Source organism: Prionailurus bengalensis, chromosome E4 (assembly GCF_016509475.1).
Source record: "Prionailurus bengalensis isolate Pbe53 chromosome E4, Fcat_Pben_1.1_paternal_pri, whole genome shotgun sequence".
In the NCBI taxonomy this organism is placed as follows: Eukaryota; Metazoa; Chordata; class Mammalia; order Carnivora; family Felidae; genus Prionailurus; species Prionailurus bengalensis.
The window spans coordinates 1,969,126-1,991,516 of record NC_057360.1 but is presented as its reverse complement, the minus strand read 5'-3'; the positions used below and the strand labels follow the sequence as shown (position 1 = coordinate 1,991,516).

General features: G+C 51.1%; 1 protein-coding gene and 1 long non-coding RNA gene across 2 annotated transcripts; both read left to right on the top strand.

Annotated features, from left to right (window-relative positions):
- The first annotated feature begins 204 nt into the window (after nucleotides 1-204).
- Nucleotides 205-4,812, top strand: LOC122475981. Its single transcript, XR_006295353.1, has 2 exons — nucleotides 205-644; nucleotides 3,132-4,812. It is a non-coding gene; the product is annotated as an uncharacterized LOC122475981 (long non-coding RNA).
- Nucleotides 4,813-6,420: 1,608 nt separating this feature from the next.
- SDE2 (SDE2 telomere maintenance homolog) lies at nucleotides 6,421-20,758 on the top strand. The gene is made up of 7 exons (XM_043567508.1): nucleotides 6,421-6,608; nucleotides 12,263-12,380; nucleotides 14,028-14,139; nucleotides 14,385-14,554; nucleotides 15,290-15,404; nucleotides 17,229-17,721; nucleotides 20,426-20,758. Exons 1-7 carry the CDS (start codon nucleotides 6,489-6,491, stop codon nucleotides 20,645-20,647), a joined length of 1,350 nt encoding a protein of 449 aa, XP_043423443.1. The 5' UTR covers nucleotides 6,421-6,488; the 3' UTR covers nucleotides 20,648-20,758.
- Nucleotides 20,759-22,391: the final 1,633 nt, after the last annotated feature.

The following is a 22,391-nucleotide window of genomic DNA, read 5'->3' as shown; positions in this document are numbered from 1 at the left end:
GGGAGGGAAAGAGAGACACAGGATCCGAAGCAGGCTCCAGGCTCCGAGCTGCCGGCACAGCGCTCCACGCGGGGCTCGAACCCACAAACCGCGAGATCATGCCCTGAGCCGAAGTTGGGCGATTAACCGACTGAGCCACCCAGGCGCCCCCTGGCTGCACACGCGTTTAACAGTCATGTCGGATCGACTTCGCGCTGTTTCCTGAACCCCGAGCTCTGCTCCTCGGGGCCTTTCTAGAAAGTAGCGCGTGTGCGCGAACGTGTGTCCCCAATCAGCTTATCCACGCACACCCCTCCCAAACCCGGCGTCTCCGCTCCGGTCTCTCCTCCGTGCCTACGGGAGGCCGTGCGTGTGCGCGTGTGCGTGCGCGTGTGCGTGTGCGTGTGCGCGCCGCCACAGCCGGTGTTGGTCTGAGATGCTTTAAGATGCTTGTATTTGTTACGGATTTGGAGCATCTGGCGCACAGACCCTCGCCTGTTTATGTCGCTGTCTCTGCGTCCGGTCCCTTGCCGCCCACCTCTCCTCTCCAGCACTTAGGAGGTGAGAAATGAATGGCGGTGGAATTGAATTGAGCGACCAACTCACATGACGGGCCACTAAATCTTCGGTGGGCGCTGGGACCATACAGAAGCTCTCTCGACACCGTAAGTTCCTTTGCGCGCTGGCCTCTGCTCCCGAGCAGGAGGAGGGCAAGTAATGCCGTTGTGTTCTGTTATTACCTTGTCCCCCCGGAGGCAGAAAGAACGAGATAGCTCACCAGCACCGATGCTAAAAGCCAGAAAAAAACACATATGGTAAAGTAGGTTTTGCGGGTATATGGAGAACAAAGTGTGCTTTTATGTATTACAATGAACCGAGCACCGTAAATGCCCTGAAGAATTGCCCGGTTTCTCTCTCTCTCTCTCTTTTTTTTTTAAACACCCCATTGGTTAATATCCAACACGTGGATAAAGGACTCCCACAACTCAATACCAAAAATGCAAATGATCCAATTAAAAACGGCAGAGGACCGGAACAGACACTTTTTCCAAAGAACATTTTCCAAAATACATGACAAGGGGTTCAGCCTCATTAGTCATCAGCGAAATGCAAATCCAAACCACAGTGAGGTATCACTTCACGCCTGTCGGAATGGCCTGGGTGGCTCAGTTGGTTAAGCGTCTGACCTCGGCTCAGGTCATGATCTCCCAGTTCGTGGTTCAGGTTCGTGGGTTCAAGCCCCACTTACGGCTCGGAGCCTGGAGCCTACTTGGGATTCTGTGTCTCCCTCTCTCTGCCCCTTCCCTGCTCTCACTCTGTCTCTTTCTCTTTCAAAAATAAGTAAACATTAAAAAATTAAAAAAAATTTTTTTTCTTTTCTTTTTTTAATGTTTATTTTTGAGAGAGAGAGAGAGACAGCTTGAGCCGGGGAGAGGCAGAGAGAGAGAGAGGGAGACACAGAATCCCAAGCAGGCTCCAGGCTCCGAGCCGTCAGCACAGAGCCCGATGCGGGGCTCGAACCCACAAGCCGCGAGATCGTGACCTGAGCCGAAGTCAGATACTCAACCGAGCTCCCCAGGAGCCCCAAGATTTTACTTGCAAGTAATCTCTACACCCAACGTGGGGCTCGAACTCACAATCCTGAGATCAAGAGTCAACACGCTCCACCCACTGAGCCAGCCAGGGGCCCCCTCCTTTAATTTAATATTAATATCAGCTGGAGGCTGTGTATGAATTCTTGCATCTTCAAATTGCAGCAGCTAATGTGTGTTGTTTCGAACCTTCTGCCAGCGTCCAGAGGCTTTCCACGGTGATTACAGGATATCATGCATTCTGTTTCCTTTATGACTCCTTCCGAGAGCCCAGATACATGCATTGCAGATTTTTAGTAAATATTCAAAGGAGAGCCCTCTACGAATTTACAGAAAATCGGAGAATCCCTTTATCTTCTCATCCAGAGGGGCACAAGACTCTGGGTAATTAAAAGAGAAATTATGTGTTGAAATCACTGTCATCTTACAGTAACTGGAGACAATTGGTTATTTGTACACAAAACAGTTTGTCTGACCCTCTCTTTGAACTGCCTTAAAGTACAATAGGTGTTTAGGAGAGGGGACCGGAGCGGCTACGGGGACACATGCCGCCATATTGGACAGCTGAGTTTTCTTCATTAGCGTTTAACCCATGTGTTCATGAATGTTCAAAATTCTACCCTGTTTGGTGGGCTTCTAAAATGTGTATCAGAGGGTGCCCGGGGGCTCAGTTGGTTAAGCGTCCAAAGCATGGGTTAGGCTCAGGTCATGGTCTCTTGGTCTGTGAGATCGAGCCCCGCGTCGGCCTCTGCGCTGACGGCTCAGAGCATGGAGCCTGCTTTGGATTCCGTCTGTCTCTCTCTGCAAAATAAATAAACATTAAACAAAAATTTTAAAGATAGTAAAAAAAAAAAGGAAGAGTCCATCGATGAGGCAGACTTCACTGTCTTATTTTAAGAAATTGCCACAGCCCCCCAATCTTTAGCACCGACCACCCTGACCAACTAGCAGCCCCCAATATGGAGACCCTTCCAGACACAAAAGGATTACGACTCACTGAAAGCTCAGCTGGTGGTTGGGGTGTTTTAGCAATGAGATATTTTTTCATTAAGGTGTGTGCATTGTTTTAGATGTAATGCTAATGCACACTTAATAGACTATAATATAGTGTAAACCTAACCTTTATATTCACTGGGAAACCAAGAAATTCCTTTGACTTGCTTTATGGCGATATTGGCTTTCTTGTGGCGGTCTGGAACTGAGCCCACAACGTCTCTGAGATATGCCTGTACCCCCCTCCCTCCCTCTCTCTATCCACCCTATTGGCTCTGTTTCTCTAGAAAACCCTAATACAGTCAACACATTCTAACGTCAGATCATTAAAAAATATTCCTACAGACCTATGAGTTTTCCAGGAGAAAAATCCCCTTTTCAATGGCTTGGCCATGCAGAATTCATAAAGAACTATGGGTCTTTATTGCCAAGAGAGAAATTGAATTTCAATGTTGAAAGAGTTCCAGTGCTCAGATACTCCATTTATGGAAGATGTGTGCTACGCCAGTTTGCTTTATAATTCTAATACAGTGACCGAAATTAAATTTTTTTTTTTTATCGTAACAGCATTGTTTGATGGCGACTTACGAATGAGGATAACCAAGAGGCCTTTGGAAACGAGTGTTGTGATAAATCAAACAAGGTAATATCCAGGGCGATCGGGAGTGACCGAATTTATTGATGAAAGTCCACCCCGAAGGAAGATCCTTCCTTCTTGCAGACACTGCAGAGAGGTGGGCTTCTGTACCCAGCACTGGCTGTGGGTCCAGATTTTTCTCCCGGCCGGGCACCGCCACCCTACTTTTCCGGAACCTCTGTCCTCTCCGGCTCCTGCCCAGCACCAGGGCTAAATGCACACCTTTTCTACCCTCAACTCCACCTCGCCCTTGACGTGTCCTGTTTCCTTCTGTCCAATAAAGGCGGCAGGGTGGGGCTGTGCCTTCTCTGGCTGCCACACGTCTTGGGTCCCTGTGTCAGGCTCCGCCTCCCACGCCACCCACCCCCCAGTGTGGACTCCACAGCTCCTACCCAGAAGCTGTTTTTCCATCCTAGGAGCTGACCTCATTGTTCCTGGGGCTGGAACCATCTAGAAGGCAACACTTGCCAGTTTAGGAGTTTATGCACTTTTGTGTTCGTGGCACAGGAGGAACCAAGCCGTACCATTGTCTTTTGTCATAACGATGGCATTAACAACTTCCTTTTCTTGCCCCTGAGCATGAACATGGCTGAAAACACATCAGTGTGCCCTGAATGTCACACAGGGACGAAGTCTGCAAATTCGCTAGTTTCGGAGCCCTGCTGTCATTGGTAAAAATTGCCAGAATGTCCAGACTCGCTTCCTGTTCTTGCGGCCCAGCGTGACATTTTGGCTCAGTTGAGCCCGTCATGGGTTGCCACACAAACATTGTCGGGAGCTGTCATTTCCTGGCAGGGGACAATTATCCCACATCGCCCCGGGACGCTCTCACAGTGTCCTCCCGGCCCCAGCCAGTCCTCAAAGAGCAAAGGTGGAGCCAGAGTCAACCTTCTGGAGAACGCGGGCAGGAACAAAGTGTGGCTTATTGGAAAGAACACCGAGTATGTCCCCGGAGCAGGGCTACACTATTTTGCTAATAGAGGAACTGACCTCCACCCACTCACCACCTACTGGTCCCAACCCTACATGCATCTTCCTGTGCCTCCCCTGACACCATGAGGTGGGGAAGGTGACAGCAATTCTATGTTTCCGTAATCGCTGACCAGCCTGGCCACACAACAGTGCCCATTAGACACCACTGTATACTCTCAGCTGCCCAGCTAATCAGCTACCTGCCTAGAATTTTTTCTACTCCTATGACCTCGGCCAGAGCTCTAGCTTTAGGTAACTCAGTTTCCTCGTTATTGTTATTCATTTGTTTATTTTAGAGAGCTAGACCATTGTGGGGGGGAGGGGCGGAGGGAGAGAGAAGGTTCCAGGCTTAGTGTGACTGCAGGCTCCATCCACCAAAGTCTGGGATCATGACCTGAGCCGAAATCAAGAGTCAGACACTGAACCCCCCAGGTGCCCCTCGAGTTGTTTTTTTTAATAATAGGAATTTAAGTGTAAGAATGAGATAAAGAGTGGACAGTTTCATTCAGACTTGGTTTTAGAAGGATGAAATTTAATGTCAGTAAATAAATGATGTGGACTTTCCTTACTGAAAAGGACTAATTGATCTTTACATATTTGAACCATTGCCCTGAAACAAAAATGTTATATAAAGCGAAACTGGTCTTTTGTCTGCTTGCTTGTCGGAGAGGAGGACCTTTGAGATAGCCATTTTTTTTTTTTTTTTTTAATCCCAAGGAAGAAGAAGAAATGAATGAACAAAGAGGCTTGGGGCTTGGCTTGGCTCCCTCGAGGTTGCACGTTCAGGGGGGCACTGAGGGTGGACAGTGGGGAGGCTCAAGTTTTCCAAAGTTTGGACTGTGTTGTTTTTTAATGTTTGTTTATTTTTGAGAGAGAGAGAGAGAGCGTGCAAGCAGGGGAGGGGCAGAGAGAGAGAGACTGAATCCAAAGCGAGCTCGGCGCCGAGCTCGAACTCACAAATGGCAAGATCATGACCTGAGCTGGTCTGCCGCTCAACCACCTTAGCCACCCAGGTGCCCCCCCCCTTTTTTTTTAAATTTCTTTTTTAATGTCCATTTATTTTGAGACAGAATCCCAAGCAGGCTCCGTGCTGTCAGTGCAGAGCCCCACGTGGGGCTCGATCCCGCGAAGCAGGAGACCATGACCTGCGTAGAAACGCAGAGTCAGAGGCTTAACTGACTGAGCCGCTCAAGCGCCCCCCCTCCCCCACTGTGTTTTCATACTTGGTGGGGCCCCCATGGACTCCAACCAGGGTCACCACCAGAGCCACTCTCGGAAGCACTGCTCTCGAGGCACGATATCCTCACCATTTGGTGTAACTCTTCTGTCCCTGGGCCCTTTCTTTGCGTCCATTTCCCTCTGGTGTCAGGGAAATAAACACACCAGTTAGAGCCTGTAACTTCAGGGGCCTCGACCTTCCGAGTTCGCTCCTACAGCCACCCTTCAGTGACTTCCGAGTCTCTGCGAGGTGTCCTCTGCCCAGTGTCTTCAACCGCATAGGGTGGCCACCTCGGGTCAGCCCTGTGGAGTCCCCGCGCCGGGCGGTCAGTCTGCCTCGCCCTCTGCACCTCGGGGGACTTGGCTGTGCGGGCGGCCAGCCGCGGTCCCCATCGCCCCCGGGTCCCCGCACCGCGGGCCGCTGGGCTCTCCACCCCGCCCCACCCCGGCCCTCGCGCGGCCCGCTCCAGGGGGAGAGGGGAGGCGGTGTGCAAACGGCGCCGACAGCAGGAGGCAAGAAGGCCCTGCGCGCGGCCGGCAGCTGCTGCCGAGGAGGTGGGCGCTGGGCCACCGGGGAGCCCCCGCGGCCGCTCCCTGCCCCTTGGGCGGGGCGGCTCCGAGGCCGGAGGAGGCCGCCCCAACCGCTTCCGGGACTGCAGGGCCGCGCCTCCCGCCCCCGGGGAGCGCGCCTCCTCCGGCCCCGGCTCGCCGAGACCCAAAAATAACCGCGCGGCGTCACCGAAGGGGCCGAGGCCCGCGGGCGGAGCCCCGCACCCGCCTTATCGCGCGCGGCCAGAGCGCTGGAAACCCGGCCCTGCGCGGCCTTTTATACGGGGTCCCCCGAGCCCCGCCCCAGCAACGTCTCCTAGCAACGCCTCGCCCGCGCGCTCCGGCGCCTTATCGGCCTCCTCCAGGCCCTTCCCGTTCCCCTCCCCCGCCGGCGCGGCGCGGCGCGGGGGCCCGGCCCACGTGACTGGCCCCAGGGGAGGGGCGGGGCGAGCGGCCGCTGTGGGGGCGGGGCGCTGAAGGCCCCGTGACGCCATCGAGGCGCGCCGGGCGAGTCGTGGCTCCTTCTCCCCCGGCAGTCGCTCGCTGAGATGGCGGAGGCTGCGGCGCTGGTGTGGGTTCGCGGCCCCGGCCTCGGGTGCCAGGCGGTGCGCTGTGCCTCGGCCTCGTGCTCCGTACGCGATGTGATCCGCCGACACTGCCAGGATCAGGTGGGGTTCGCGCTCCCCGGGAGGAGGGAGACAGCGGCGGGCGGAGCGGGGCGGGGAGGGCAGGGCTGGGTGACCAGGGTCTGGCGGGGGCGCGTCTCTTCCCTGGGGTTGTGTTTCTGGGGCTGAAGGCCCCCCAGTGTGAAGGTGCTTGGAGCTGCTGCTGAGGCCTTGTTTTGCTTTTGTGTTGGGGGGTTGGGGTGGTGGTGGTTCTATCTCCCTCCAGAGCGGGGAGCAGCCCCTCCGCTCTCAGGCGCTCAGTCCAGCCCTCGGTCTGGACTCTCAGCGCCCCGGGGCATTGTTCCTCCGTGCGTTCAGGAGGCCGTGGGACCCGCTGGCTTCTGAGGCTCATTTCCTTACATTTCCCCTGCAGGCACCCTATGCGTTTTGTCCCCTGATCACCCAGCCCGGTTAGCTCCAACCCGGGACAGAGTGCCCTGTCCAAACCCGGGCCACCGGATGGTGGCGGAGGGAGACGGGAAATGGGTTGTTCCGATCGCTCGCTGGTCGAGGCCCAGCCCTCCCACTCGTGTCCTGGTGAGGGCGTGGGCTCGTGCGGTCTGTCGTTTAGATCTCTTCATTTGGCGGTCACATTTGTCCGTGCATATTTTTGAACACCTGTCACGGACTTGTAAAGTTCTGTGTGCGGTTTACTTAATAGTCAAGCAAGCAGCTTTTACCAGCCGAAAACTGGTAAACCTTGAACCTGTTTGGTTCTTCAGTGGTCTCCCTGAATCTGATTTTAATTTTGGCACTTGATGGAGTCGTCTGTTTTTCTTTATAACTTCACGAAGCCCCTCTTTTCCTAGGCTGTTTCTTCTGCTTTGTTACTTACGGGCTTAACACATGTTAACACTGCAGTCTAAACCGAATTTGTATTTGGACCGGTTCCATGAGGAAGCAACACGTCTTTCCAAATAATGTGGTTTTTCAGCTTCCCCATTTGTTTTTCTACACTGCAGTCCAGTGTGAAAGCTGTCAGAGGTGTGTTTGGCCATCCAGGTGGGGAACTGTTTCACAAAATAGGTTTTAGTATCTCTGAAAATCTTATTTCATGAATAAGTGAAATATATTAGTTTAGTGATTTTAATATCTCTGAAAATCTTATTTCCTGAATGTAGTACGAAATACATGGGATTTTAATATCTCTGAAAATATTTCTTATCTCACGGCAGTTGATCCAAAATGACCAGAAAGAATAGGATCTTAATCATGAGAAGTATTGGAAAAAATAATTCTAAGTAAGAGGGGAGAAATATAAATGAAGGATTCAGTCGGGTGCTCAAGAAATACAACCGTGGCATGTGTGAACAGAAACAAGAAGCTTATAAAAGGGCATTTGATGAGATACTGGAACGAATAAAAATAGCTCAAGTTCACGTCTGTGCTTTTTATTTTTATTTATTTACTTATTAAAAAAATTTTTTTAAAAACATTTATTTATCTTTGAGAGACGGAGTGAGACAGAGCATGAGCAGGGGAGGGGCAGAGACACAGGGAGACACAGAATAGGAAGCAGCTCCAGGCTCCCAGCTGACAGCACACAGCCTGATGCGGGGGCTCAAACTCAGGAACTGCGAGATGGTGACCTGAGCCCCCCAGGTGCCCCACATCTGTGCTTTTTAAAGCCAAATTATTGGGACGCAGGATGAAGTCAGTGTTAGTTCCCACCGAGAGAGTAAAAATCTGTTGGCTGGTCTGCAGCCTAGGATAGCACAGATGAAGCCGGCTGCAGAATTAATAGGAAATTTATTTCTCCCGGGGACCTGGTGCGGTTGTGAAATGTCATCGTGACTCCCTCGGCAGTCTCCTGCTTTCTGATTCACCGAGAAGCCTCGATCTAGAAAATTACAGACTACGAGACACTTTCCTGTTTGAAACGTTATCAGTAAGAATGAAGCATCCCACTCTTGCTTGGAGAATCTAAGTCCCTTTGATCCAGAGAAGCACTCTATCTGGATTTCCAGCCTGGGCGCAGAACTTCAGATTCGGAGTTCTGAACACGACATTCCACGTTTATCTTAACTTTGTGGTTTCCAAGGAGACAGGAGCCTGGATCTAATCTACTTCGTAGTCTGGACCTGATGTTGCCCCTTTTAGACACAGCTCAGCTCATTTTGAGTCTCTCAAAAACACTTTCATTTAAATTTCACCCAAATTCCACCCTTGCCCCAAATCCTGCAACAATTATTTTTTGGTGGTGGTGGTGAGACACCCCTGGAGTGCAATCCCACCCCCCCCCCCCCCCACAGCAGTGAGTCAATAAACTTGGCTTTGTTGAACTACTGGTCTGTCTCTGGTAGCCTCAGGCTTTGTGTTCGAAAAACTTGATAATGTGCAAAGGTCAAAGGCCCTTGAATTGATTCTAAATTTCCTTTGCTCTTGGTTTCTACTAGTGATTGTTGACAAGAATGTGACAAGTAGAAAATGCAATTTTGTTGATCAGTTGTCTTAACAAGCAGTTCTTGTTTGGAAATGGAGTGTGGTGTATATGATTTTTCTGCTTTCGCATGAATGTCTTTTTTTTTTTTTAATTTTTTTTTTCAACGTTTTTTATTTATTTTTGGGACAGAGAGAGACAGAGCATGAACGGGGGAGGGGCAGAGAGAGAGGGAGACACAGAATCGGAAACAGGCTCCAGGCTCTGAGCCATCAGCCCAGAGCCCGACGCGGGGCTTGAACTCACGGACCACGAGATCGTGACCTGGCTGAAGTTGGACGCTTAACCGACTGCGCTACCCAGGCGCCCCATGAATGTCTTTTAAAGTTATTTAGAATTTTGGGGGCACCTGGGTGCCCCAGTCGGCTAAGCATCCAACTTCGGCTCAGGTCATGATCTCACGGTTTGTGGGTTCAAACCCCACGTAGTCTCTGTGCTGATAGCTCGGAGCCTGGAGCCTGTTTTGGATTCTGTGTCTCCCTCTCTCTCTCTGCCCGTGCCCCGCTTGTGTTCTCTCTTTCTCGAAAATAAATGAGTAAACATTAAAAATTAAAAAAAAAAATTGTAATTACCCTCGCTTTGCCCAGTGTCTTGTCCCGTCTTCCCTACTGAATGGCTTACTTAGCGTTAGTTCTCTCTCCCCTGCATTTCCCAGTGTTTTCCCTTTTTCCTGGATCAGTCCTCCCAGTGCGCACACTTGAGCCCACATCCCTTCCAGCTGTCCCCTCATCTTCCCTGGTTTTCTTTATAGAAAGTACCCTTGAAAATACCCTACCTCTCCTTCGTTAGGTCCTCCAGTTGGGCTTCTGTGCCCATCACTCCAGCAGACCAGCTCGCGCCTCGCGGGTCAGGGTCTTATGTGTTGCCGTATCTGGTGATCAGTTTCCAGTCTTCCTCTCTCGTGGCCTCTCAGCATCCGTGGGCACAGGCGACCGTTCCCTCCTTGGCATGCTTTGCTTACCGGTCCAGACGTCACCCTCATTCTCTTCCACCTCACTAGCCTCCCTTCCAGTGTCTCTTGCCGCTTCCTCCTTCTCTCCCTGGTCTCTAAACCTGAGAGTGGCCGGGCCAAGCTTTCTGATCCTTGTTCTGATGCTTCCTCCTCCCCCACGTGGGCAACTTCGTCCATTCTCAGGGCGGTAAGTACCATCGGTGTGTTGACGTCTCCCAGATGTAAGGCTCCAGCCCAGCCCTCTGCCCCAGACTCCAGACTTGCGTCCCCACCGGGTTACCCCGCATCTCGCATGGCTATTAGGCCTCTCAAAGAAGCACACCCAGCATGAGACCAGTACTCTCCCCAAATACGTGCCGTCTCACTCTTCCCCTTAGACCAGATTTTTGGGCGCCTCTGTATTCCTCTGTTGATCTCACTGCCCTCACTCAGGGCACTAGGGCCCCCCACGGTCCTCATCACCTTCCGTCTACCACCCCTGGTGCAGATGGCCCTCGCGTCTCACCTGGATTGTCATGATGTGACGTCTCTGCTTCTGTAGTCTCATTTCCAGTTCACTAGCTTGAGTGGTCCTTTTTTTTTTTTCTTTTTTTTTTTAATGTGTTATTTATTTTTGAGACAGAGAGAGACAGAGCGTGAGCAGGGGAGGGGCAGAGAGCGAGAGGGAGACACAGAACCCGAAGCAGGCTCCAGGCTCCGAGCTGTCAGCACAGAGCCCGACACGGGACTCGAACCCATGAATCGCAAGATCATGACCTGAGCCGAAGTCGGATGCTTAACTGACTGAGCCACCCAGGCGCCCCATAGAGTGATCCTTAAAGACTATAACTCAGCTCTCAATTTGTTCAAAACCCTGCAGTGGCTTCATTCAGAGTAAAACCAAAGTCCTTAGAGTGGCTTCTAAGGCCTTCTCCTTCCCCTTTTGTAGATTTCTTCCAGCCACATCGGTGGGGTTGCTGTTCCATGCGTATCTAGGCTTATCCCTCCTGCCCGCCTTTGCATTTGGGCTCTCTGGAGTGCTGTCCCCCACGTGGCCTGTTCTCTCCCTTTGCTTAATTCTCCGCTCAAATGTCACTTGGCCCGAGAGGCTCTTCTTGACCACCTGTATGTAAAATGTATTACCACCGTGCCCGTCTGCGTATGCTGCCCCTTCACTCTGCTCATCGCCATTTGACATAGTATGTACTTCGTGTGTTCGTCATCTGGGTTTCCCCACTGGAGTGTAAGCTCCGTGAGGGAGGGTCTGTGTTCACTGTATTATTCCCTACAGCATCCCAGCGCTTAGAAAGTACCTGGCAAACAGTAGGGACTTAATATTTGTTGAATGAACAGGTAGTTCCTGTTGAAATAGCTGGGTGGTGTGGTTCAGAGTGAGTGTTCGTTGTGTCTATTTTTGGAAGATACCAATCGTGCATTTAAAAAAAAAAAAATTCTTAGAGCTTGTGTGCGCAAGCTGGGAAGGGGCAGAGGGAGGGGGAGAGAGAATCCCAAGCAGGCCCCACACTCAGCGAGGAGCCCAACACGGTACTTGATCTCACGACCATGAGATCCTGACCTGAGCCGAAATCAAGAGTCCAACGCTCAATGGACGGAGTCACCCAGGCACCCCACTAGTCATGCATTTTTCCTTTTGTTGGGGTTTGGTCTCTTAGCACTTGATGTTACAGATTTAATTGTGTACTTCGGAGGGTACTCCTCTGTTGTCTCGCTTTATGGCATCACAGACTTGGTTAGAAAGACTTAACAGTTTATATATTTTTTATCTATCACTCGTTCTGAGAATTTTTGAAATACACGGAGCGGGCTTAGGGCTATGCCGGCTTCTGCTGTGAGTCGGGGACACGAGCAGAGATCACCGCCGCCGGCTGGCCCAGAGTACTTACGGTCACTTCCAAACCTGTTCGGCTTGACATTCCCCGTTTACAAAAGTCAGGACAGGATGGGAGTTGCAGAGTTAACTGGGTCTGAGCCCCATACGGCTCCCTACCTTGGCTCTGGTTTCCTGCCAGAGAAGAAGGCAGCGGTTTTTATTTTCACCCGAAAGACAAAAAGTTCTCGTACGTGTCATGGTGAGGTGTCAGGAAAAAATTGTGCGAAATGACTTTTTTCTTTCAGTAGTTTCGACTTTCAGTTCAGCAAATGCTCGTTGACCACTCGCTCTCTGCGTGTAACCGGAGTAATGAAAAGATAACGGCCAGGCCCCTTCCCGCAGGAAGCTCGTATTGTCTCGTAAACAGCACTTAAAAACCCCAAACTTGTCTCTAGGATGTTCCAGTGGAATGCTTCTTTGTGAAGTGCGACGGATCGCTCACGGACACCAGTGACAGAGTGCGGCATGGCGCCGTCTATAGTCTGGAACCCAGGCTCCGCGGCGGCAAAGGAGGTAGGACAGGAGCGGCGGCTGCTCGCCGTGGAGCCCCCGCCTTGAGCCCCGTGCGTTAAATTCACCGGCTCCTTGGCCTCTGTAGTTTCCGGTTTTGTTTGCCTTCTGAACTCCTTTAGTTACTTACCTAGTTTTGAATATTTTCTCTTTTATTCCTTTTTTTTTTTTTTTTTAAGTTTATTTGAGAGAGATCTCAAGCAGAGGAGGGGCAGAGACGGGGGGGAGACAGAATCCCACACAGGCTCTGCACTGTCAGCACAGAGCCTGATGCGGGGCTTGATCTCACGAACCCTGAGGTCATCACCTCAGTCAGGATCAAGGGTTGGGCGCTTAATTGACCGAGCCACCCAGGCACCCGTTTCTTTTATTCTTTTTGAGGACTATATTGTCTGATTAGTTTCTACCTTCGTCAGCAGGATAGCACTCGGGCAACCTAGGTTCTAAAACTTCAGGGAAGATTTGATGAGAGATGATCATTACTCTGTTCAGTTTGCTGAAGGAGGAACGTTAAAACAACTAAATCGGCTGCTTTCATCAAGATTTTGTCTGGTTATTGTAGCTCCAAGGGAGGACTGACGTCAGCTTGTGAAATAACAGTCATTTCCAGGTCGGGGTAGATTAAGAGGGAAAAGAAACTAAACGAGCAAACACTGAGAATAACAGGGGTTCTGGGTATTTCTCCTGATGTACTGGCCTGTAATCCCGAAGCTTTCTCAACACCTACCGTGCTTTGGTGCGGTTTTCAGAGAGCTGGCATCGAATTACAATCATCCTGCTGCTGTTTGAAACTGTGTCCGGGAGAATGAAGCTGATCACATGAGCCAGTGACAACTTAAAATTGCTTTTCCTTTGAAACTCACTGCAAAATCTCACCATAAATTACTTCTTAATTTTTTTATTAAAATTTTTTCTAAGTATATTTAAGACAGAGAGAGAGTTGGGGCACCTGGGTGGCTCAGTCGGTGAAGCGTTCGACTTCGACTCAGGTCATGATCTCGCCGTTTCTGGGTTCGAGCCCCATGTCAGGGTCTGTGCTGACAGCTCAGAGCCCGGAGCCTGCTTTGGATTCTGTGTCTCCCTTTCTCTCCCTGCCCCTCCCCCCCACTCGCGTGCGTGCTCCCTCTCTCTCAAAAACAAAAAAATTTTTTTTGAAAAAATAAAAAAGAGTGGACACGTGAATGCGAACGGGGAAGGGGGCGGGGGCAGAGAGAAGGGAGAGGGAGAACCCCAAGCAGGCTCCACGTTGTCTGCACGGAGCCCAGTGTGGGCTCTGAACTCATGAACTGTGAGATCTTGACCTGAGCTGAAACCAGACGCTTAGCTGACTGAGCCACCCCACGGGCCCCTCACCATGAGGTTTTGTTTAAGTTCTTCATCTGGGAATCTTGGGATCTGTGGCACTGGGCAAAGCCCTCCGAAGAGCCCCACTGGCGTGGACGCAGTGTTGCGGAGATCCAAAGGAAGGGCGAAGGTGTGAGGCTGAATCGAGTTTATCGGTCCTGACATCCCTTTCTTAAAAAAAAAAAAAAAAAAGAATGAAAGAGATCCTTTTTACTCTTGTGGCCGAACACTGTTTTCGCAAATTGGCCTTTACCCACCCCCTTGAACCCCCTCACCTGCTCTTTCCAAATGTGTGTATCTGCTCAGGGTTCGGATCTATGCTCCGCGCGCTTGGTGCTCAGATCGAGAAGACGACCAACCGAGAGGCTTGCCGGGACCTCAGCGGGCGGAGGCTGCGAGATGTCAACCACGAGAAGGCGTAAGACGCCCCCTGTTTGGGTTGTTTCGAAGAGAGCGGTGTTTTCTGTCGGTGGTGGTCGTGCGCGTGCCGTGCGTACGGAAACGTACACTTGAAATGTTAGCGCTCTCATCCATCGCTCTCGACTCTCATCTCTCCCTGTCCGAGGGAAAGTCACAGCACGCGCGGGACAGGGCGAATTTGTCGCTGGGGAGGGGCTCTTTCTGTGTAAAGGGGCGGGCGCGTGATCGTCTCTCGCGTCCCAGGATGGCCGAGTGGGTGAAACAGCAGGCCGAGCGAGAGGCTGAAAAGGAGCAGAAGCGTCTGGAGCGGCTGCAGCGGAAGCTGGCGGAACCCAGACCCTGCTCGGCCAACCCCGCCTACCAGCGGCAGTGCCACGAGATGGCCGAGCGCCTGGAGGACTCGGTCCTCAAAGGTGAGAAGGAGTCACGCCGTCCCCCGCACACGGAGGGCGGTCCTCGGGTCCCTTGGGTTACAGAGCCCCGAGGACCGGATGGAGGCCGGGGGGTGGGGGTCTCCACTCAGTGACACCCCACGCTCCTTACACCCCAGCACAGACGGCACACGCACACGGTGTTTGTACTTGGCTCCCGCGGGCCCCAGGTAAGAGCCTCCTTGTGCTCGGTGGGGGTGCCCTGTGTCTTCAGGAGGAGTTGAGACCTCAGCACGTTTGTTTCTAGTTTTAGGTCAGTGTTTTTAATGGTGTTTTAAGGAGAACGACGGTCCTTGGCTTCCGTGTGTGTTTTTTGTATCCAGAGCGTTAATGCTGGGGCCGTTGGGGGTTCGGCTGAATCAGAAGGAATCTTTTCAGTCAGGAGGTTATGACAAAGTGATACCCAAGTGATGTGTACAAGGGGGCAGACCAGCAGGCGTGGGGAGGCCGGACACGAACCGGACACGAAGAGTGTCAGGGCTGCAGACTGGATGCTGGTGTTCTCAAACCTGCTTCCAGAGCCGGAAAGCTCAGTGCTTAGCTCTGTGTAAATTTGAGGTGACTCTCACAGTAACCGTAGCAAATCTTGGTCCGATAAGAGACTAGATCCGGAGCTTCGGATGACAACGCAGTTGTCTTGTAGTCCGTACTGGTTATGACTTCTTTAATTGTCCTTACTCCTGACAGCGTAACTGAGTTGTTAACACTTGTGGTTAGGTATGCAGGCTGCTTCCAGCAAGGTGGTGTCGGTGGAAATTGGGGAGAGTCGGAAACGACCCAACAAATCAAAAACGGACAGAGGAGCCAGTTCAGGGAAGAGGAAATGCTTTTGGTAAGTATGTGCTTCGTTTTCGTCGTGAAGAGATCTGTGCGGACTGACGCATTTCCTTGTTGTCTCTCTGGCATAAACACTTTTAGTTTTTCATTTTTATTTAATTTTTAAGTTCACTTATCTATTTTGAGGGGAGGGGAGAGGGAGGGAAAGAGGGAGGGAGAGAAGGAGAGAGAGAGCATGCCAAGCAGCCTCTGCACTGGCAGTGCAGAGCCCGATGTGGGGCTTGAACCCGTGAACTGTGAGATCACGACCTGAGCCGAAATCAAGGGTCGGACACTTATCCGAGTGAGCCACCCAGGCGCCCCTGGCATAAACGCTTTTTAAAGTAATGTTTGAAGGGAGCTCAGAAATTTCCAGAATGCTTCGGTCTTCAATTCTGCACGGTTGTCACACTGGACACACCGCTCGTGGCTTCTGCCTCGAGTACCAGGCATGCCGTCTAAAGGAGCAGGGTTTTTTTTACAGTGAAAGATCACCCAAAAGTAAGTTTATACTTGAATTACTGTTTGGCGTTGAAAGAGTTAACTTTCAGACATTCTTGGTGGAAGCTGTACTTTCTAGATTGTTCTGTCTTCTCTGTGGGTTTTCACGGTCGTTACTGACGTGTTTGGCCGCTGCCCGACCTCTCCTGGCCGCTTGTGCACTTGCCGCTGGAAAGCACAGTGATGCCTTTTCTTGTCCGTCCCCGGGAGCTCTCCCGCCCTTCCCACTTGGTCCTTCGGTTACTAGTTCTAGAAAATCCCTTGGGCCGGGTTCTAGAAAATCCGTCCAGATGGATCTTGCTTCCTTGTCGGCTTCCGCCTTGGGGATAGAAAGAAAATTATTAACCGAAGACCACGTAACTCTGCGAGTCCAGCCTAGAACCTGAGGTGTTCTTTGTGAAACAGGAATCAAGCGTTCTTGAGAGAAAAGGTATCGGTGTTGTGTGTTGAGGCAACGGCTAGCGAGGCAGAGACAGTGTGGGCAGGGAAGGGGCAGAAGGAGAGGGAGACAGAGAGAGGATCCCAAGCAGGCTCTTCGATGTGGGGCTTGAACTCACGAACCGCGAGATCATGACCTGAGCCACAATCAAGAGTCGGATGCTTAACCGACTGAGCCACCCAGGCGCCCCGAGATATGATTTATATACGCCAAAGTTCACACGTTCTGATTGAATAGTTGTGTGAGTGTTGAAAAACCGTGTAACCGCTACCAAAATCGAGATACAGAATATCGCATTTCCCTAAAAATTGCCGGTGTGCCCCTTCACGGTTAGTTCCCGCGCCCCCGACCCCGAACCCCGCTGATCTGTGATGGTTTTGTCTTCCTGGGGGTGTCCCACAGCCCTGCGTGTCTGGCTTTTCTCACTTAGCGCGATGCTTTGCAGCCCGTGGCTGGGATCGTATGCGTCATTCATTCCTCCTTAGTGCCAGGTATTATCTTTTCTCTCTCTCTGTTCTCCTGTCGATAGTTTGGGAAGTTTCCAGTTTGGGGCAATTACAGACTTTTCTTTTAACTGCTTGTTATCTTGTCTAGTTTCTAACAGTTGAGATTCATAGGAGATAGGAAAAATAGCTTTAGACAAAAATCAGTTTTGCTCTAAGAGATTCACGCCTTTAAAGAGGAGTTCTTCTCGGATCTTTAGGACAGTGGGTTCCAGGCGGGTTCTGGTCGTAACTGAATCTCGCCGTCCGCTTATCCCCGGGAGTATCTTCTGGAACTTACCTGCCCTCCATCTCCAGCGAGCAGATACTTGGACCGACAGGGCCCGCTCCCTGGACAGGCGGGGGCTCTGTCCACATAGAAGCTGGGGGTGGTGTCACGCCTTTCTGTCCCCTGCAGGTTGGGCACGGAAGGACTAGAGACCGCGGAGGAGTCCAGCTCAGAGACCTCGGATGGCGAGGAAGAAGCTCCCGGCACTTCAGGAGTGAGCTTCCACACTCCCAGAAACGGCGATGGCGCTGAGGCGGCAGCCGAATCTGCCGGCAGCTGTCCGAGGGCGGGCGTGCGGGCTGCGGACTCTAGGCCCCCGGAGCCGCCGCAGGCGCCCGGGCCAGGCGCTGGGTGTGCGGTCTCCGCAGACGCCGGGCCGGGCCGGACCTCTGCCGGGGGGCGCGAGCAGGGGACCGTGGCCGTGGAAACAGAGAAGAGCCTGGAGCAGGGAGGGGCCGGGGGCGAGGAGCCCGCAGAAGAGGGGGCGGCCGGGGCAGGACCGACCGAAGAGTCACAGGCACAGGCACGGGAGGCGACTGACGCGGCTGCCGAGGTAGCGCCCGGAGAGTGCGGGGGAAGCGCGCCCGTGACCAAACCGGAGGACGGCCGGTCAGGAAACTCGGTAAGTGACTTGGGGCCCCGTCTCCGGCCCCGTCTCCGGCCTCAGTAAGTCCTTGAAATGAAAACGTGCTCCCCCCCCCCCCGCCCCCCCCGAGCTGCTTGGGGGAAGGTCCGTTACATGACCAGCGGTGCGATGAGTGAAGCTTGCCTAACCCCTCCGAAAATCCTAGATTGGTTTCTTTTCAAGTCTGGGGTGTGTATCGTTTTGCCACGGGGCGGTGTCCCTGGTTCCTTAGTTTATCGGTTCTAAGCTGCGCATTTACCATTTTAGCAATCTGTGAATTTGGACACGCGTCACATATCATAGTTTAGTTGGTATTGGTTATCCTTTTTTTTTTTTTTTTTATGTTTATTTTTGAGAGAGTGCAGGTGCCCACGCGCGAGTGGGGCAGGGGCTGGGAGGGGGACACAGAGGGTCCGAAGCGGGTTCCACACTGACAGCAGCGAGCCCGACGCGGGGCTCGAACTCACGAGCCGCGAAATCACGACCGGAGCCAACCGCTGACGCCCAACGGACGCAGCCCCCCAGGTGCCCCTGTTTATCGTTCGTCAATAACATAGACGATAACGAGCCGTGATGCGGCAGATGGCATTTTAGAGGGGCTGAAACGTGCTCATTTTCTGGCACCGAATCCCCGGTTGCTTTGTTTCTTTCTCGTGTGCGAGACTGTTGGGACAGTTGGCGTCAGCGGGATGTGACGCTGTCTCCGCAGGGAGAGGGTCAGCTGCCTTCTAATTTGCCTTCGCATCTTAAGCTCTGCATCCCGCCATCAAAGGATGGTTTTCGCTGTGCACAGTGTCCCTCCGGTTGTTCAGGACTCACGGCCTTCAGTGGACCAGCTTCCAGGAAGACTCTTCAGCGTTCACCGTTTGAACTAATAATGATTTGCTTTTTAGACTAGATGCACCCGGAACTACCTGCTGTCCTTCGGTAAACACGAAGCCTATCGTTATTTGTTTAACCAGCACCTTCCCTACCCTCAATTACAAAGCAGGAAGGCATCGATTGCATTCTCTAGGGAGGACAGTGGAATTGTTTATGCAGAGGGCTTTAATTTGGCTCTCACGCCATTTCTGCAAGGGTCAGCCTGTAGCTTTTGTGTTACTCTTTTTTTATCTTTACTTTTGAGACAGAGAGACGGAGTGTGAGCGGGGAAGGGGCAGAGAAAGAGAGGGAGACAGAATCCCAAGCAGGCTCCAGGCTCCGACAGCTCAGAGCCCAACACGGGGCTTGAACTCATGAACTTTGAGATGATGACCTGAGCTGAAGTCGGCCGCTCACCTGACTGAGCCACCCGGGCACCCCTATAGTATTCTTATACATTAGAAGCTTTTTCCTGTCTGAAGTCATAGAAACGTGAGTAAAGGGATATTTTAGGCATAGGATAAGGAATAAGACCCGGTTGACTTCTTTGAGCCTTCAGTCATGGAAACTGTTCTTGGTGGGGAGGTACGGATGTGTTCCTCACCACCGTGTGCAGCCATAGGTGGTGATTTAGGATTTGGCCAGAAATAATGAAACCAAGATTTACTCCTGAAAGCTACCAAAATGGTTCTTTTTAAAAAATAAAGTTCAACAAGAAGGATTAAGATTCTGTCCCTAGAACTCTTTAACGACTGAAAAATAACTTACTGTGATGGAAAATTACTCTTCTTGAATATATATTTTTTATAATTTTTTTAATGTTGATTTATTTTTGAGAGAGAGACACACAGTGTGAGCAGGAGAGGGGCCGAGAGAGAGGGAGACACAGAATCGGAAGCAGGCTCCAGGCTCCGAGCTGTCAGCACACAGCTCGACGCGGGGCTCGAACCCACGGGCTGCGAGATCATGACCTGAGCCGAAGTCGGACGCTTCACCGACTGAGCCACCCAGGCGCCCCACTGAATATATTTTTTAAAAACTCCCGTATGCGAACATTTTTGTCCTTTGCAGAGCGTCCCTGGCTAGAAGTATTTCCTTGCGTCTGAGAGTCTGGAAAGGCTGCCGGACGGCTCGAACGATTACAAGGCTGTTGAACCGTGTTTGGATTTGTTGAGTTATAACCGTGGGAACTCAAACAGTCTTAATCATTAAGTTAGAGAGTGTCAGGGTGATGGAATCAGAAGATGTGCAGGCCTGGAGTCTCATGAATGTTAAACTTTACTAGGGTGCCACTCTTGGTTGTAACAGTGTGGGGCTGGGCTGGATGTGTCTTGCTGTTTGACCTACTGTAAAATCCAAAAAAGAAGAAAAGTCATATTAAGAATCTGGGGGGGGTGGTGCCTGGGTGGCTCAGTCGGTGAAGCGTCGGACTCTTGGTTTCGGCTCTGGTCATTATCTTGCAGTTTGAGAGTTCGAGCCCCGATTTGGGCCGACAGCATGGAGCCTGCTTGGGATTCTCTCTCTCTCCCTCTCTCTCTGCCCCTTCCCCTCCCGCTCTGTCTCTCTCGAAATGAATACACTTAAAAGAGGAATCTGGGCATCTTGTAACTTCTGTGACTGTTCTGAATGCTTGTTTCTAAATGTACAGATGAGAAATCATGGTCGTCAGTGTTCGTAATGAGAATCTGTGTGGAATGACACGTGGATGATTATTAAAATTCAGTAGCGAGATACGGCTAATTAAATGAGAATTCCTTGATCAGCAGAGCACCGTGGACAGTTAAGGAGAGTCCTCAGGGGGAGGAGCTGGTTTTAAATACTTTCTTTTCTTTCCTCTCAGGATACTGGTCTGGCAACTCTAGATTTGCTGGCATTCACCTCCGCGGCGGAAATGGAGGCGCTGGGCTTGGACAGGCTCAAGAGTGAACTGACGGCCCGGGGGCTGAAATGCGGGGGCACCCTGCGGGAGCGGGCCGCCAGGCTCTTTTCTGTCCGCGGCCTGGCCAGGGAGCAGATGGACCCCGCTCTGTTCGCCAGGCCGCCGAGGGGGAAGAAGAAATGAATGGCCGTGGCCGATTTCCTCCTCCTGTATCGTCTGGCGTTTCTAACGTGCATAGTGGTGGCTCTTGGCCATTCTTCCTGTTGATATTAAAGCTGACTTTTTAATAACCCAGTTCCAACTCTCCTTTTGTTCGCTCTTTATAGAATTAATGTGTGAGACCGTCTGGGCTGGAAGTTTTCTTTGCGGGATGGGTTTTTATAACAGATTTCGTTTTCTTTAATACCTATAGGGCTGGCTGGCCTTTTGGTTTCCTCTTGTGTCGTTTAGGCAAGTCATACTGTTGACCCTTGAACATCACAGGTCTGGGAAGCACGGGTCCACAGGTATGTGGGTTTTTTTCAGTAAGTACAGCACAGCACTGTAAACGTATTTTAGGATCTTTCCCAGTAACGTTTTCTTCTCTCGAGTTCACTTTATTGTGAGAATGCCACCTGCAAAGTAGGTGTTCAGCCGCCGTTTATGTTCTTAGTCAGGCCTCCCGTCCACAGGAGGGTAGGGGTAGCCGGGGTATTTGGGGACCGTCACAAGTTATACACGGCTTTTCAGCTGCCCGGGGGTCGATGCGTCTAACCCCTGCATCGTTCAAGGGTCAGCTGTGTTTTCGAGGAATTTATTCATTTGACCCAAGTCGTTAGTTTTTTGGACATAATTACTCATGGTGGTCCCTCCCTGTTTATTTATTTACTTTTTAATTTAAGTTTTCTTTAATTTTGAGAGGAAGGAAGGGAGAGAGAGTGTGCACAGGGGAGGGGCAGAGAGAGGGAAAGAGAGAGGATCCCAAGCAGGCTCCGCGTTGCCAGGGCAGAGCCTGACACGGGGCTTGAACCCACGAACCGTGAGATCACGACCTGAGCCGAAATCAAGAGTCGGATGCTCAACTGACTGAGCCACCCAGGCGCCCCTAGGCCTTTCTCTGATACAAGTATTTAAAGTTACCCGCTTTTCTTTAAGCACCGCTTTAGATTGGTGTTAGATTTATTTTGGGTTGATTATCTGGAAGTATATTGCCTACTTCACAGGGGTTTGTTTTCTTTCCCCTAAATGTCTTACTGATTTGTGCTTTCATTCCATCCAGGTTGGAGAATATGTTTATGGTTTCAATCTTTGTAGTCTTACTCATGATATGACTCAGTATATGGCCTGTCTTGCTGAGCGTTCCACATACACTTGAAAAAAAAATGCGTTTTCCGAAACGGTGGGTGAATTTGTTCTGTAATACCAATTAGGTAATTAATACTATCGTTCACATTTCTGTGTCTTTACAGATTTTTTGTGTGTCACGTGTTGAGAGGTGTTCTAATCTATTGTGTTTGTGCCATGGCCCCGTTCCTCTAATTGTATCGATTTACTCCATATCTGGAAGGTCTGTTACTAGGTTATGTTACATCCTACGAATGAACTGAGCATTTTGTTGTTACGAAACTTCCCTCTTTACCTCTGGTGACATCCTTTGTTTCCAACTCCGCTGTATCTGATGTGAATTAGAGCTGCTCCGGCCTTCTGATGCTGTTTGTATACCTTTTTCTGTTCGTTCACTTCTTACCTCTCTGTGTCTCTCTATTTAAAAGAAGGGAAATTCCTGTAGACCCCATATACTTGGATCTCACACTTTTATCTGTTCTGGCCCTGCCACTTCTTTATTTGTGTCCTTATCACTTACAGATTTTTTTTTTTAGTTTTTAATTTCATTTATTTGTTTTTTCATTTACGCCCAAATTCGTTCGCATATCGTGCAACAATGATT

Bases quoted from the DNA above. Each gene is read 5' to 3' on its own strand.
- SDE2 (XM_043567508.1), top strand. From the start codon at position 6,489: ATGGCGGAGGCTGCGGCGCTGGTGTGGGTTCGCGGCCCCGGCCTCGGG. The intron at 14,555-15,289 runs GTGAGAAGGAGT...ACTTGTGGTTAG, and splicing joins GGAGGACTCGGTCCTCAAAG to GTATGCAGGCTGCTTCCAGC. The intron at 15,405-17,228 runs GTAAGTATGTGC...TGTCCCCTGCAG, and splicing joins GGGAAGAGGAAATGCTTTTG to GTTGGGCACGGAAGGACTAG.